Source organism: Pomacea canaliculata, linkage group LG1, assembly GCF_003073045.1.
Source record: "Pomacea canaliculata isolate SZHN2017 linkage group LG1, ASM307304v1, whole genome shotgun sequence".
In the NCBI taxonomy this organism is placed as follows: domain Eukaryota; kingdom Metazoa; phylum Mollusca; class Gastropoda; order Architaenioglossa; family Ampullariidae; genus Pomacea; species Pomacea canaliculata.
Genome location: NC_037590.1, coordinates 3,714,030 through 3,730,933, shown reverse-complemented (window position 1 = coordinate 3,730,933; position 16,904 = coordinate 3,714,030). Strand labels below are relative to the sequence as shown.

The 16,904-nt window shown below is 36.6% G+C and overlaps 1 protein-coding gene across 2 annotated transcripts in view; it reads right to left on the bottom strand.

Annotated features, from left to right (window-relative positions):
* Positions 1–16,904, bottom strand: part of LOC112573620 (dynein heavy chain 3, axonemal-like) — a 57,519-nt gene that overhangs the window by 38,556 nt on the left and 2,059 nt on the right. The window contains exons 3-31 of one of the 2 annotated variants that reach the window (XM_025254158.1): positions 16,532–16,715; positions 16,100–16,129; positions 13,986–14,073; positions 13,582–13,744; positions 13,049–13,238; positions 12,817–12,892; positions 12,357–12,476; positions 11,643–11,768; positions 10,974–11,169; positions 10,493–10,672; positions 10,060–10,196; positions 9,576–9,681; positions 9,039–9,217; positions 8,567–8,660; positions 8,200–8,290; positions 6,949–7,139; positions 6,454–6,685; positions 6,058–6,269; positions 5,656–5,747; positions 5,070–5,184; positions 4,526–4,696; positions 4,076–4,338; positions 3,636–3,837; positions 3,239–3,445; positions 2,126–2,240; positions 1,405–1,600; positions 932–1,040; positions 528–818; positions 85–176 (exon numbers count right to left, since the gene is read on the bottom strand). In XM_025254158.1, the coding sequence (XP_025109943.1) occupies positions 85–176; positions 528–818; positions 932–1,040; positions 1,405–1,600; positions 2,126–2,240; positions 3,239–3,445; positions 3,636–3,837; positions 4,076–4,338; positions 4,526–4,696; positions 5,070–5,184; positions 5,656–5,747; positions 6,058–6,269; positions 6,454–6,685; positions 6,949–7,139; positions 8,200–8,290; positions 8,567–8,660; positions 9,039–9,217; positions 9,576–9,681; positions 10,060–10,196; positions 10,493–10,672; positions 10,974–11,169; positions 11,643–11,768; positions 12,357–12,476; positions 12,817–12,892; positions 13,049–13,238; positions 13,582–13,744; positions 13,986–14,073; positions 16,100–16,129; positions 16,532–16,715 (4,448 nt within the window). The remainder of the gene's footprint in view (positions 1–84; positions 177–527; positions 819–931; positions 1,041–1,404; positions 1,601–2,125; positions 2,241–3,238; positions 3,446–3,635; positions 3,838–4,075; positions 4,339–4,525; positions 4,697–5,069; positions 5,185–5,655; positions 5,748–6,057; positions 6,270–6,453; positions 6,686–6,948; positions 7,140–8,199; positions 8,291–8,566; positions 8,661–9,038; positions 9,218–9,575; positions 9,682–10,059; positions 10,197–10,492; positions 10,673–10,973; positions 11,170–11,642; positions 11,769–12,356; positions 12,477–12,816; positions 12,893–13,048; positions 13,239–13,581; positions 13,745–13,985; positions 14,074–16,099; positions 16,130–16,531; positions 16,716–16,904) is intronic. The other variant, XM_025254165.1, reaches the window with a different exon arrangement.

Genomic DNA, 16,904 nt, shown 5'->3' with positions numbered 1-16,904 from the left:
GGAAAGGTTGATAGCCATTTCACTAAATACATTATGGAATTTCTAAATGTGTAGCTGTTTTGTGGAAATTCTCAAATACCCTACCTTCTGGCATTGACAAAACCCATCGAGTACAGCACAATCTCTCCAATCATAGCATAGTCTGGCACCATCATGGCTACTGTTCTGAACAGAACCTGTCAAGACACAAAAAAATCTCTCTAAAATTGTTCTAGTTAAGTGTCCTGCTACTATTTTCAGATGTATGTGAAAATGTGTAGCTATGTATAATTTATTTTGTTATAATGAGTAGAGGTATTTAATAAAAAGCAAAGCTGAAGTTGAGATAAAGGTTGACTAATACCTTTTGCTAATTGTAAATATTCTCTGCAGTTTTTTTAAAGTAATTTCTGAATGACTTTCAAGCGATTCTATCCATGATCATTGATGCTCTTTTTTGAAACTCAGGGTGTTCCTAGAAGAAAGTCATGACAACTTGTGAACTCTTAAAAAAAAATGAAAAGAGTACAATCAAGTGCATTACAAACCTTAAGATTGTCAGGCAATTCCTGACGGCCAGCATAGCCTGGGTTCATGGTGATGAAGATAGTGCAGGTGGGGTCTAAAGACAGCTCTGTACCTTCAAATATAAAGCGCTTGAGGTGTGCAGCAATAGCCATCTGAATGGACTGGATCTGCTGGGCTACTACAGACAGCACTTCCAGTTCAATGCGGTTGAATTCATCAAAGCAAGCCCACGCCCCTGCCTGTGCCAGCCCCTTGAAAAACTTTCCCATGGCCTTGAAATCAAGGCCATCTGAGCAGTTGAAAACCACACACTGGAGAAAACAGACATATGCATGTGATTTTTTTTATAATGACAAAGGAAACATAAAATGAAGGCTGCATTTCCTTAACATGGCATCTTTCATTCTTGATTAATTATAATCACCTGTTTGGCTACTGCTTTAGCTAGATCTTTGCAGGTCTCAGTCTTGCCAGTACCTGCAGGACCTTCAGGAGCACCTCCAAGGTTAAGTTTCAAAGCTCCCATCAGCGTTCTACCGAGGAAAGAATTATACATGTATATAATTTACTAACATTAGAATAGTTTAAATAGTGAGACTATAGCTAGACAGCGTTATTTAAAATCTGCTTTAACAGACTTGCAGCATAAAAGCCTCATAATGATTCTCATCATCCTCTTCACAATAACAGCATTGCTCTAATTTGTGCAAAATGTCATTAAGTTCACAACATGTAGACATATTGTTAGCCAAGCCCAATATGCTACCAGCCACTAGCAGTCCACTATGTTGCTTAATGTACATTTTAACTGCCTGCTATGGATAAGCCATCCAGACATGAGCAAAATGTACACCTGGTCCCTTGATGGTAAACTGGTAACAGACTTATCCTTCTTACCTGTAACACCTGTCAGTGAGGGGAGTGATAACGAGGCGAGGTGTGTTGCCCAGGTACTCATACCCATACTTGATATCCGTAGTGATCATTCGCACAATGACGTCCTCCTCCCAGTAATAACGCAGTTGTGACAACCAAGTGAAATCAAGGGGACTGGTGACATTATTCTTCGTCATGTCAGCCACCACATCACGAGCTGGACAGAACCATTCATGGCACAGTGTTTCCTGGCCTTTTATTGCATAACTCAAAAAATTTTCACAGATTAATGATCATGGTAGTTTCACTTCTCAATATCATAATGCTAAGAGCAAAAATAGATACCACACTATAGTGTCTGCCTTTTTGAGTTCTCACCAACTTTTATCCTGTTTGTCTGCCTTAATACTTTGCCAGTATTCTGAAAATGTTCTGTACCAAGTCACATCCAGATAAAAACAAAGTATACAGTTGAAAACCTGGGTATAATTTTGCATTCTTTGACCATCTCTTTAAGTCTCACTCTGCTTCTCTGTCTCATTATTTCAAATATTGAAAATATGACAGCACAAAACTACATGTTTTATGCATATGCTGGGCTTGACACATCTGGATTTGCTCCTGAATTGTGCACCTTGTTATTGTGTTATTTTAAGAATGTCTGCTATTAGTTCTGCAAGCTCAAGGAGTATGCACTGCTCATTGTATTGCCCCTAAGCAGTTGTTATAGCCACTTACTCACCATGTACATCAATGACAGTCAATGCACCCAGAGTAATGCGGGCTCCTGACTCCAGTTTTCCTCGTACCAGTTCCACAATCTCTTCAATCTGCTTGTTACTCTTCTCCAGATACAGCTGAAAAAAAATGTCACAGTTGTAAATACTGGAACAAAAGAATGTTACAGATTATTCAAGTCAAAACTTTAAATTTCATTTCCCCCATGTTTACCCTTAGCAGAGAAAGCAGAGAATACTGGCTTAAACGTCAACAGAAAGAAGACTGAAGTGATGAGAATCAACAACAACCAGGAACTCCCGATCCAACTTCAAGGAGAGAACATCCTGGAAACAGACTGCTTCACGTTTCTGGGGAGCATTGTCAACAAGGATGGTGGAGTGGACGATGACATCAAAATCCGCATCAACAAGGCCAGGCATGCTTTTAAAAGCCTACGCCCCATCTGGAACTCTCAAGCATTATCCTTCCACAGCAAGACCTGCATCTTCAAATCAAATATGAAGGCAGTCCTACTGTATGGTTCTGAAACTTGGAGAGTGACAAACACCACCACCAACAAAAACTATGTTTATCCTGATTTATTTTTGCAAAACTCAGAATCACTTCAACAAAGATACAATTGATACCTTTGGTAAGATCTAAAAATGCACACAGCAAAGATCTCTTTGACTTTGCATAAACAGATGCAGGCTTCTTAAGGCACAAATGAAACTAGTTTACAAACATATGCTTTTTGACAATGACTCATCTACCCTATTTTTTATCCCTCTGTGGACTAATTTACCACTCCGCTGCTTCTACATGCTACCCTATTGTCTCTAAATCTTTTCTGTCTTTAGCACTTTGTCAGTCCTGTTTTCCATACTTCATATGTTGTTCAGGTCTTGTTTTCGTCATAAGTGCTATACAAGGGTGAGATATACATAAGTAAGATATCTAAATTATGCATTTATCATCATCATCATCATCATCATCATCATCATCATCATCATCATCATCATTATGGAAAAAAAGGCTAGTTAATTTGGTACTAATGAAGTGTACAGCTGTTAGAAGGACCTAGAAAAACTGCAGATATTTAAATGACACAAAGAAATGTAGCTCCTTATTTTACCTGCATGCCATCTGGTTCAGACATGGCCTGTGTTACTTCAAAAGTCCAAAAGATGGAAGAGACACAAAGGGTCACCTGGCCAGGCCATTCAATGACCCAACGTTTGCGTGGGGAGTCACGGTAAGCTTGTATGGAGTCCAGCACTACCTTACGCACACTGCTGATCATCGTATCTTCTACTTGCAGCAGCCACTTCTCCACCATACCCTGTGGACCACATAAAAGCACACACACACATGCATGTGCATGCAAACAAATTCTTAAGACACAAGTGTTGTTTTAATGGTAGGAAGCAGCTGTTGCTCCTGTATAAAGGCTTAAAACAAAGCCCAAAATATTCCCACACCAAAAGACTGAAATTTTGATATAAGAAGTTCATAAGAGAGAAATAATCTACCTTAGCCTTTGCTGGAAATATTTTGGTAATAAAAGGAACAGTCTCTTTCTCAGCAGAGATCATGCCAACAATCTCCTGCTGGTCAGTAAATTCCAGCTTGTGAATGCCCTCAAAGCACTTTTTCAGGTGGGGCTGCACACGAAGCGGGTCCTTGGTCTCTGACAGAATCTCTAGCAGCTCATCATTGGACAAGAAAAAAAACCTGCATACAAATACCAAAAACCCAACTGTACAGATAATCTAAAATAATTTATAAACTGTTTATTCCTTATATGCTTTCAATTAATTCGCAGTCATTTGAGAGTCAAACTCATCTAGTGAGAATTATTATATACGTAGCTACCACCTATCATTCTCAGAAAAACCTGTTTCAGTAATTTTCAAAATTACCTTTTTAATTTACTAATATGTTGCCTTTGATGCAGTTATAAGTAATCTACCTGGGAAAGTATAGTCGCTTCTTTTCTAGGTATGCATTCAGGCCCTTCTGAATCTCTTCCAGCAGAACATTGGCTTCTTTCAGTCGCCCCAACATGTTATTCTGGCTGGTAGCCACCAGGCAATTTCTGTCCTTCATGGCTTCAGTCATGATATCACGCCAATAAGAGTCCACTATGCCAAACTTTCGACCTTCCTCTGGCATCTGAGCCATGATATCTTCAGAACTGAAGATGGGTTCCAGATACAACCAGGTTGCTTGGCACTGGAAATATGAATTAATTAAAGAAGAGAATCAAGCCTCACACTTACTCTAGAGGCTTAAAAGAACATTACTGGGAACTGGGATACATTTGTCTGAGATATGGACACTATTGATTTTTGACTGACTAAATTTTCCGCCACTTGCACATTTTATTTCAGACACTGATGTTTCTACTTTCTATTTTTACCTTAAGCCACTCATCCAGAATGTCCTGCATAAGGACAAGTTTCTCTTCCCACTCCTTCATTTCTACTTCAAAAGGCTTGATAAAAGGTGAGCCGCGCATAGTCTGCGCTTTCACAATGTGGTCATCCAGCTGGAGCTGAATGTCATCAATAGATGACAAGATGGCTACACCCTGTGGAAAAAATACACTAACATTTACACTTTTCCTCCTATCCTTAGCAATTTTTCTGACTGCTTCTTAAAAAGCAGATTTTCTGATTTTCTTCTTTGTGCTTTCAAGGACACAAAAACAGATTTGTTTAGTCAAGCATAAGCAAAAATTGTGAACTGCATGATTTTGTCTCCAAAGTTTAATACCAAATCAACAATTATTTCTGCCAATATTTCTAGCACCTTAAAAAACCCAATTTCATTTGTAGATGTTCCCATATTTTGCCTCACATGAAACCCCAACTTCAACCCCAATCATTCATTAGATTTCAATCATGATGGCAGTAAGCAGCCAAAAATGAAAAAAAAAACCAAAACCAAGAGTAGCTACTGACAGTGTCTCTATATGGGATCATCTCAAAATTCAAGTCCTTCCAGTCTGACTTCATCTTCTCCAAAGCCTTCTCCAGGGAGTACTCTTTAGCAGCTGCTGCTCCAATCTCCTCCAGCCTAGAAATGAAAAAGAAGCTGATGTGCAACTTTTCACTTTTCTCTTGTAATGATACATTACTGTGAAGGCAATCATATATTTTTATCAAATAATCATTGCCCAACTTATAAACCATTCCTGGCCCTGACATTAAGCAACACATGCATGTATATCTGAGATGTGAAAGAAAACAAAACCACAAAGATGTAAAGGAATCAGCAAGAAAATGTGAGTGCACAACTCAGCAAGACAGGCAGACATAAATATAGACCAGCTAAGTTCAAAAGTTGATGACTTAAATATTGGGAAAAAAATTGGATGCATATGCCTGCATCTTCATTATGTGAAGCTGGTATGCCTATTACTTATTTCTATAGAATTGTCATCATACCTGTTTAAAAGGCAACCACTTTGGATAAAGTATGTTTCTGAAAAACTTCATTATCTTATCTTTCATGCTGGTGCTACAAATATATTGAAAAGTCACTCACTTGTTGAGATGTTTGTTTAAGCCATATTCCAGCATTGTGTGTAAGGATGTGTCCTCTTGTGGTCTGATATCAAATCCAACGATGTCACTCATCTGTTTGTTAAAAACAGTTTGAAATTCTGCTTTACACTACTGATGAAATTAAAGATAAATATAAAGCTTTACAGCCACAGGGGCAAAATGGTGCATTATGAATTTCCTTTGTTGAATACTGATAAAATATTTTGAACTTAAAAGTAAAATAAAATTTTCATTATTTTTTTATATTTTGTATTTAAAAATAGATACAGAGAATTAAAAGACACCACGATGCCCTTTGACAAAATGTACAGGAATTATCATTGAATAAAACTATAGTGTCATTAAACTTGAAAGATGAAAAGCATTGTGATTTCATGCTCACAGCATCCCAATGTCTATCACGTATGCCAGGATTGCAGATAGTGTGCAAAATGGGCAGGTGATTTTTGAACTTGTCAATCTTGGATTTTATGCTTTCTGCTATGCGTCGTGGGCCTGGCTGCTCAGTGAAACTTTTTGTTAGCTTGTACATGGTCCGCCACATTTCTGACACCTCCTGGTCAATTATTTCTGCATTCAAGTCTTTGAAAGGACCTGAAGTAGGAAAAAAGAGAAAAAGTAATTCCGGTTCTTCCTCTAGATATGCTGCTTAACAGATTGAAGTAGAGACTGAGAGACAAATTAAAATAAAAGACATCAAAGCTGGGATGGGATAAAAAAAATCAAGAGTTAGATACTCTGCAAACACTGTGCAACACTGCTCTGAAATAATTGTTACCATTTATCCAGATCTCATTCTTCTGTGTAAAGTTCCAAGCAGTGTTCCACAGTTTCTCATATGGCTCCTTCATAGTGAACATCTGCTGCAGCTGGGGGAAGTCAGATACCTCCCACTCAAACAGTGTTTCTTCTTCATTTAGTCGCTCCAGCTCATCTCTGGCCTCCTCCAGGCATGTTGTTAGTCGAGCAAGAGCCTCGACATTGGACTTCATTTCCTCACTGCTCATGAACTGTTATGGAAATAGATGTTGATATCTGTATCTGTATAGCAGAATTTCATATTGAAGTCTGATATGTATTGGTGATGGAAGCAATGTTAGTGGTGGCTGGGGTATTTGCAGTGGTAGTGGTGGTGTGCATTTGCCTGTGTGTGTGAAAAAGTGCTTGTTGGTGACAGATAACTAACAGCAAATAGCACAAGAGAAAAAAAGAGGCATCCATATAATGCCCTCATGCCTGTAAATTTAAAAGTATTTAACCAAATGTAGCTCACTTCTTTTTTCTTGAAAGATTCCACTTCCTTCATAAAGTCAGAAAGCCTGTCTTCAAAAGCAAGAATTCTCTTTCTAAGGTCCTCCTCCAGGCTTTCTCGCTTGCTCTGGATGCGATTGTTGCTCAGCTCAAACACTGTGCTGATGTGTCCTGGCCAGTGGAAGACTGTGCTGTTTAACTTTATATCTTCAACTGCAAGAAAGAAAAGGATTATAAAGCTCTCACACATCAACAAGCACTATGCTGTTCAAGAAAATACAATGTGAAGATCCCTTCCTACAAACACCATGCTCGTTCAGAAAGTACAGTGTGAGGAATTGCCTCCAACAAACACCATGCTGGCTTAGAAAGTACTGTGTGGGGATCCCTTCCAGCAAACATGATGCTGGTTTACAAAATACAAATGTAAGGATCCCAGTAAACAGAATGCTGGTTCACAAAGTACAATGTGAGGATCACTTCCAACAAACACCATGCTGGCTCAGAGCACAAAATGTAAGGATCCCATCAAACACCACACTGGTTTAGAAAGTACAGTATGTGGAATGCTTGTTTCAGAAGTACAATGTAGGGATCCCAACAAACACCATGCTGGTTTCATAAGTACACTGTGAGGATCCTTCCAACTAAAGTCATGCTGGTTCATAAAGTACTATGAGGATCCCAACAAACACCATGCTGGTTTTGGAAGTACACTCTGAGGATCCCTTCTAACTAATATCATGCTGGTTTAGAAAGTATAAAGTTAAAATCATTTCTGTGACATGACCTGCTTCCTCCTTGTCTTTTTCCTCCTCTACAAGTCAACATTACTGCTGCTACTTCTGACTTCACCACTGTAGCAAATGTCCAGGCAAAAGGTATTTTCAGCAGAAGTTCTAATATTTGGCATAAAGGTAATCATGACATAATGCTTACCTAACAAGGAATTAACTTTGTACATAGTACATAGAGTGCCTCAAATGCAACAGAACAAAGTAGAAATTATACCCATAGCAATAATGGGATTAGGGCTCCCATTATCTGAATATTCATTATCTAAACTATTGTCATAGTTCATTGGGATAGGAAGGTGTGACTGCATATTGCAGAAACTCTAGGAACATAGCATAGATTCTAGAGAAGAGATGAAATAAATAACAAATAAAAATAAAACTCTTGAAAAAAAATGCTAAGAGGCAGATGACCAGATAGGCGTAATAAAATTATGCATTAAAAACAATATTCCTTGGTATTTTGTAATTCCACTCACATGGAAAGATGGCATAATCCAGAAGGAAGAGCAGCCTGCTAGCTGCTTCATCAATTTCATCTTTCAGCTTGTAGACAGTGACATCCTGAGACTGTGACACAAAGGGTATGACTACATGTACCGGAATGTATGAATACAAATACATGTAGTCTGTGACATAGGATACAGCATTATAATGCTTGTACTCCAGAGGTTAAGCACCATTAATGGTTTACAAACAGGAATAGGCTGAAAGATTTTATTTTTTACAATGAAAGAATAAACAGCTACATTTTTTTCTTTCTCTCTTAAGCAGAATGCAATAAATTGCTTACTTGCTATGAAAACAAATATTTTTTTAAAATTGCATATATTACAATAAACTTACCTGTCTCAGATAATTTTGCACTTCAACAAGCTCCTTAGTGGCATCAGGGATGCTGCTTACTTTGTCAGCCATCTCATCATATCTCTTGCAGATTCTGGTAGAATTAGGAAATGCTGGCTTCACCCATTTACAAGTTTTCTTATATTACTAAAACATGACATAGTCTCTTTCATAATAAATGATAGAAACCAATGAAATATATTTGAAAAGTTGAAGCCTTTCTGTAGGGTAATAGTGAAGTTTATTTCTGTTTATTTCTAGAACTACTATATACAAATAAAATCTGAACAACCAATGCTGCCTCAATTCAACATTTTGATTGTGAGATTATTCTTGCAAGATGCATATTAAATCATGCAGAAAGTTGTTTATTCTGTCCTTCATTCTACAAATTTTTTTGGTATAATTTTCATCAAAAAGAGAACATAAAAGTAAAAGGACACTGGTTTTATTTTACATTAGGAAAACTTACAATCGGTTGAGATCCCGGTTCTCATCCACCTCATATACAATGAGTCGTTCCTTTAGACGCTGTGATCGGAGAGCCAGTTCATTGTTGAGGTGAACACAGTCCAGGCAGAACATGCTAAGTGGGACGGTAATTCTTAGCAGCATTATCTCCTCCTTGAGGTGTTGATATTCTTGAATTTTCTGTCCCAAAAATCAAGATAGTGAAACAAAATACAGCAAGACTTTCACAGTTTTTGAATAGAGCTTTTCCCAAAAAATATAATAAAGATATTTCTTTCTCCCTATCAATTCTGTTTTTTCTCTCCCCACTTCATGCGCACACACACACATGCACACCCAGAAATCTAAAACTAAAGTTAGCTCACATATGCTCAGTTACTTTTCAACTTTTATATGATTATATGAAATTACTGTTACAAAACCCAAACTACTGAGAGAATTTCTTGTCCAAAATCTTCTTTTTTCCTACAAATTTTATTTCTGCTGGATATGGAACAAAATTAACATTATAAGTTTTTAATCACTTGCTCTGAGTGACCTGTTTAAAAGCCTGGATGGAGTGTGGTTCTCGCAGAAATGCAGATACATCTTGGTCAGCCTTGTTGTTTAACAGGTCTGAGTATTTCTTGTAGACATTCAGATACCTAGATACAAGAAATAGTCTTCTAAAATGATGAAATATGAGAAAAGATTTTTGTGGTACTCATTCATACTTGTCAGATTCAACAGTTCTATATGCATGTTATTTCTATTCTTCATGTCCACTGCCACATGGCTGTCTCACCCTTTCTAAGACAAGTATAAAAATCAAACATTTAATGAAGATCAAGCAGCACAAAATCTCTAAAAATAAACTCCTATCTCTGCTCCCCCCCAAAAAAAAAAAAAACTAGGAACATGTCCCTTTCAAAATGTCAACATTGGTTACTATTAATTTCTTTATCAATAGATATTTCTAATTACTAAGCTTTTTTAATGAAGTCAAATGTAATATTTTAAAAATGTAGTCAAGTTATTCATACTTTGTGGGTCCAGCAGTGTTTAGTTTGAAAATTTCCATAGCCTTGTCTACATAATCCGTGACAAGAGTCTCTTCAATCTTAACAGAACGCAGAAGAAGCCTCTGGCCTCGCATGTCTGGGAACAGCTCACATTCCACCTGTTCACAGACACTACTATTCTTTAAATATGACCTAACATGATACCATTTTCTAGCTATTCCCATACTCCTGATTAGAGCTACCAGCTGTGTTTAGCATCATGAGCAGCTCTATTAAAAGAACTTTCTGGTCACAGAGTGACAGCAAACACAAAAAGGAAAATGAACATTACAACTGCTGCTGAATAGCAATATAAGAAAACTCTTGTTATATACATTTCTTTTCTTCCACATGAAAGTCATGGCTATCATATAGACATGTAACTATTGCTCGTTTTCCATTTTCAGCTGCTTACCCTAGTAAGTCCATCACCACTGGCAACAATTTCTGAAAAACACCGCAGAATGATATCTCGAATCTCCTTGAAGGGAGGTTCAAAGATAATCTTTGGTTCTTCCACTTTTAGTTTGATGATCATCACTTGTGGCATCACGTACTGAAGTTCATCATACTCCTCACCAAAATCATTGCCAGCCTTTCAAAGACATACCACTGATCATTAAGTTAAATGCCTTATCTAATAACAATTAAAAATTGCAAAATGAAAAAAACACAAACAAAAAAATTAAATGTAACCAACAAGGGGCAAAACCTGTTAATGATCATATTTTTTCTTCTTTTTTCTTGTGGTGACAAGTATGGTCAGGTGAAATGAGCTGTTCCAATAAGAACATAAGTCTGTTGATCTGAGACAGCACACCCAACAAACATCAGTGTATCAGCATGTTTTACTGCATTGAATTTCAGTACATTTTGATGATCAGTACCACACTTACCTCATGGATTTGAAAAAATGCCAGGAAGTCAATGAGTGAGTTGATAACCATGGAACGTAGCTGGATGGACATGAGTGCTGCTACACTCGAGAAGAACTCTTGCACAAGTTCTGTAGAGTCTCCCTCATTTGGAGGCACTAGATGATGCCAGTATTCCTGATGGTCAATGAACAGCTTGGCACAAACAGGTATCCAGCTTACAGAGCAAAATAAATAAAGAAATGCTAGTTTCCAACTAATTGAAAAATAGAGAAAAACAGAGATGTAAGATAGAACAAACAGCCCTAACAGAGCAAAACATTAAAAAACCCAGAACGGGAATAAAAGATCCAAAAGCAGAGATATAGGTTGGGGTCTTGACCACCAGTCTCTGCTTCTTTTATGCTCAAGTGCACCTTTTGATCGACCAAAGGCCACTACTCTAAACTTCATGATCTTATGCAGTATGCAAATCAGTCCAAGTAGTGCTATAGCATAATATGAATACATTATTCTGACATCCACACAGTGCCAATCAGCATTGATAAAAATATTTCTGTGCATGTATGTGCTGGCAAAAGAGAAAGAGAGAGAATGTGTCTGTGTGGGCATGTTTTCTAAAGATTTTCATAGGGGTGAGAAAAAAGAGACATATAGAGAGGAGATTGGAACAAGAGAAGTAGATAATACCTTTTCCTGAGATGCTCATGTGCCTCCCAGCACTGATTCTTCACCTGTGATTCAAACTCTTGAGGAAGGAGAGGCAAGTCAGCTGCTAACAGCTTACTGAGGTTGACAAAACGCAGGTGACTAAACCTGGCAAATATAAACTCTTAATGATGAGCAAAAGGAATGTAGATGGACCTGACAAACATTGGGAAAATAGGATGATTGTAGAATATTAACACTGAGATATCAATATACTGAACAGTCCAAAATCTTATTAATAACTATCTCATTTGTCTCTAAGCAGAATATTCTTAGTCAGCTGAGAAGAAAACTATTTTCGCAGCAAATATTGACACAAGAAAAAGAAAAGGTGTTCCAGACTACTCTTATCTTGGGGTGAGTTTTTCTATAAGGCTATCTTCTCTTCCTCATTGCCTATTTTTACTCAACCATTTAAGAAATCAAGTAATCACTCAACAGTTGAGTCAATGGGGAAAAGTATGCTGTAACACATTGGATTGAACCTTCTAGTGTATGTGCCACTGGCTTCAGATGCTGGTGCACCAACCCACTTGGCTATTCAGTTCTCAAACACAAGCAATGCTTACACTTATACATAGCTACAGAGCAGCTGTTCACATGATTACAAAGAAGTTCAGGCCTCATAGTTTGAAAGAAAACAATTTTCATAAATAATCTGGGTAGACTAGATAAAAAAAGGAACAGACAACATACTGGCTAAACCAGACATGCTGCAACTTCAGCATGATAGGGTTGGTGATGAAAAGGTGAGACTGGTTGTATGTCTTCATTTCCTTGCATGTGTCGTGCCATGGCACAGGGGCACGAATCACCCTGCAAACAGTTTGATGGTCACATTGTGGCATTCACAGCTGCTGTTAATATGCCAAAGGCAACAAAATCAATCAGTTTTATTTTAAAAGTGCACTTTTAATGATATAGCTTTGGACTTTAAAATGCCATTGACTTTTTAAAGATCCAAACAGAATAGTGAAACCATAATATGGTGAAGAATTGATAAAGTGGTGGTGATGATACTGATGATGGTAATGATGAAGATAATAGGAAAATAAAATAATGATGATAACAGAATAATGAGGTTGCATGTACAGGCAGATACATTACACTTGGTAATCCGTTTCACACCATCTGACAGATGCTTTTATATAATTACCTTTGTGGGAATGGCTTTGGAATCCACTTGATAAAGAGTCGATCCCTCTCTGCTGGGTCTTGCAACACGTAGTCAACTGAAACCCAAAAATGTGCAAGTTTAAGTTCTCAAAATTAATAAAAAATATTCCTCCTTATGAATATCTGATGCCTGAAACAAGTGTATCTTCATTCCTACAAAAACACGAAGCAGCAGTTACAGGTAATATTCATTTTGTTTCAAGTGTTCTAACCTATTGCCTTGCGAGCACTGAAGTCATAGGCTTGATCAATTTCTTCCAGCAGCTTATCCCGCAGGCCAGAGAGGAAAGAACTGGTCAGATATTTCTCTGGAACTAAGCGCTGGATTGCCTGCAACTGTTCAGGAGGCTGCCCTGCCAGCATATCTTTATGTACTCCTTTCTGGATGTAGTAATAGTACCGCTGCAATAACAAATCATTTTTGTTGATTCTCAAAAATATCAATACTGTATAATATTTAAGTTTGCGGGAGGAAAATTAAATTAACGTGTGTGTGCGAATGTGAATGCCTGTGCTTTGATATGTATTGTGCACAATGAGTATAGCTTCTAGCTTTAGCTAGAACCTGGCACAATATAAACATGAATTTTATTATTGTTTTTATTATTGTATTATCAATCACAGGGATTATCTTGACAACCATAGGACCTGATTTGTGCTTCTAAGCTTGAAAAAAAAGCAAGCAAGAAATTTAAAATAGAAGTGTAAGTCAAATGCAGATGATGAACAGCCTGTCACTTCTTACCTCTTCGTCTCTTTCTGATGAGACACCTGCTTCACACATATCTTCACTCTCTATTGCTAGCATGATGTCAATCTGTTCTGTGGGTGTGAGTGGACGGCTTGGGGGCATATTGGTAACTTCTTGTATTGGAAGTAGTACAAGTGCCTTGAAGCCTTTGTCTTCACTGCAGAAAACACTTTGTCTTAGAATGCAACTCTTTAATTTATTTACATTCAAATGTTAAATACTTTTTCTAGCTGATACTGTGCATGTGTATGTGTTTATACATTTATGATTGTTCGATGCATGTGTATTTGATTCCAATTTCTCAGGCCACCTATACTGATAGTCTGCACTGTATAATTCATTTTATTATATTACTGCCATGAACAAAATAATCTGTAAGAAAGATTACAAATGTATACCTGCTAAGTCCATTGATTCCCCTGTCTAAAGTTGTTTTGCACCTTTGCAGACTTTCAGGCTTGCAAGGACTTTTGATCAAACCATCAACTTTGAAAAGAAACAAGCTTAAAGCATAATTGAAAATGACTTAAAAGGCAACAATTGTAATATTTCATTTCCAAGTATCAGCTTTCAGCTTACTTAATAAATATCAATGTTAATGTAGTTTAGTAAATCATCTAATAAATTTGACAATATGTTTTATTATAAATGAATGTATACAGATTTTTTAATATTTTGACTATGTGCCAGCATAAATGATTACAAATGGAAAACTAGAATAGAATGTAGACATTTTATGTTCTTTTAACCTGTGTTGAAGTTTTATGCAATGTTCTAATGTTACCATTGACAGACAACAATTTCATGAAAAAGATTAACAAATCTGTTTTGTATTTGTATCATTCTTGTTTTTCATCAATCTGTGCCTTACTTTAGCCAAACAGAAACCAAAACAGTAAAATATAACAGAATAAAATATAAAGTTGTGATGACTTTGATAAAAAGCATCAAATTTGTAAAAACGTATCTCCCCACCACACATGACCTGCGTATTCATCCTGCAGGCCTGGAAGAAACAATTACAACCTCATGTCTTAAAGAAGCAGACAATGGCCAAAATGTAATGCAGAAAAAATTCTGGCTAATCTCAAAAGTCTGTTTATCTGAACAGTTATCTAAATGACAGATTCCATTTTTAAAACTAACATCTCTAACATAAATTCCTTCCTTAGACTTAATTAAAGCAGATTAAGCCACATTAACAATCTTTTCATATAAGTTAACTTTCCATCTGCATATACTGAGCTTGATAGTGGCTGCATTTAGAATACATATATACAAGATAAATATAAGCAATAAGATTCTTGTCTGGTGTGTGTAAACACTTTAGGAATGCATAAATATAAGGCAAAATATATAACAGCAAGAGTGTGACATGCAAAAAAAAACAAACCAAAAAACAACAAGAAAAATAAAACTCAAACAAGCGCTTAGGACACATAGAAAATACTTAAAGTACCACAGGAGAGCAATGAATGTGATGAATGTATATTCATTTTGTCCTCCTCTCTGCATGCATGCATTCATAGGTGTGTGTATGGTAAATGCGTGCATATGCATATGTGTGTGTGTGTTCGTGTATATGTGAAAGAGAAAAAAAAAAGATAAACAGAATAAAAGAGATCAAAAGCTTGCAAAAGAACAAAGAAAGAGCATATGTGAATGTAGTTTTGTTTTGTTGTTGTAAAGGTAGTTGTGATGTGTATATAAAAATACATGGGCATTTGTATGTATAAACTGTTGCAAAATTTGTATTCCTGGAAACTTTATAGTCCTCTCTATAGGATCTGAGTTATGAAAATAAATAAAATGGGTACCACCAACATAAAGGTGAACCTCCAAGCCTAGGGACTCGTTCTGAGATCAAATAACTTTGCTGTATGCCATGTGAAGTCGCTCTCTCATGAAAAAGCAAAAAGGGGGGTTTGTACAACTCATTTGTTTTTCACCTAAAAAAAAAAGTTATTGTAGTTCTGTGTCTTTACATTTCCACCTTATTATCACCTACAACAGATGAGCAGAGAATTAATAACTTCTACAATTTTTCCTCTCCTCCCTTTGATTATTACTACTTTCCAGTGCTATTTCGATGATAGCAACATGGTTAAATACTCTTAGTGCTCAAATTTGGGTAATTTTCATTGGTGAAGAGACTGCGTAATACCAAAAATGTATATATTTTTGCTATTTAAGACAATTCAAAACAAATAAACCATGAAAATTAAATCTGACAACAGAAGTCAAAGTCCACTACAAAGTACATAACTGTTATTTATACATCATTATATATTCAGACGGAGAGAAGAAATAAAGCATGGCACTTTGCAAAATATCTAGCTAAGGAGATGTCTATGATAAAATGTAGAGGACTTTGATGATAAGCAACATAAGAAATGTCTGCATTGTGATTAGCTGTGCAAACAGGGCTGCAAAACTGGAAAGCATTGGTCTGGCAATTAACATATAAACATTAACACATTAATGTTGTAAAGGACAAAGGCTGGAAACCCACCCCTCTTGTTGACACAAGGCAGCCTTTTAGCTGAAAGTCAAATTACATTTTTGTAGAACACCATAGAGGATATTTGATATATCAAGTAATGATGGTGGTTCTAATGATGTTATCTTGCTTGAAGATGAAGAAAGAGACAGTAAGTATGATGATGGTAATCATGTGCTTATAAAGATAATGCTCATGTTTTTTCACAGAGCTTTCCATGGACATCATAAATTAAAGTAAAGAATAATTAATGTATAATGCATAGCGAAAGGTAAAGGGATAACTGAGCTTCCATTAAAAAATATCAATGATGTCCTAAACAGATAATTCTTAACAAATGTAACCTTACATTGTAATGCAACTTTCTACTAATGTCACATAAATAAAGCAGATTAAGATTTTAGAAGAAAACTAAAGAAAAATGCTAAGATGCAGTAATATTACCTTTTGTCCTTGCTCGTGTAAGCTTTGGTAAGTCTTTAAGTTTCAGATCACTTGCAGATGGAGTATAATTGTTGGCTATAGATTCACTTGGTGATCGATGGTACTTTTGTTCCTTGAATGGTGAGGCCAATGTCCATGATGTACCTTTCATAATAGGAGGATGCTCACTGTTTCGGAGAACAATCTGAAAAATAACAAATAAATAGAAGAAAATAAAATAAATGAGGTTAATGTCAAGAACAGACTGTTGAATTAGTGCTTCTTGTTAGAGTATGTGTATGGCAGTGTGGACTGGTGTGGTGAGAATGTGTAAAGTATGGTCTATGATCCAGATTCAGTCCCTGAACGTCTTTGAACCGACTCATCTGGCAAA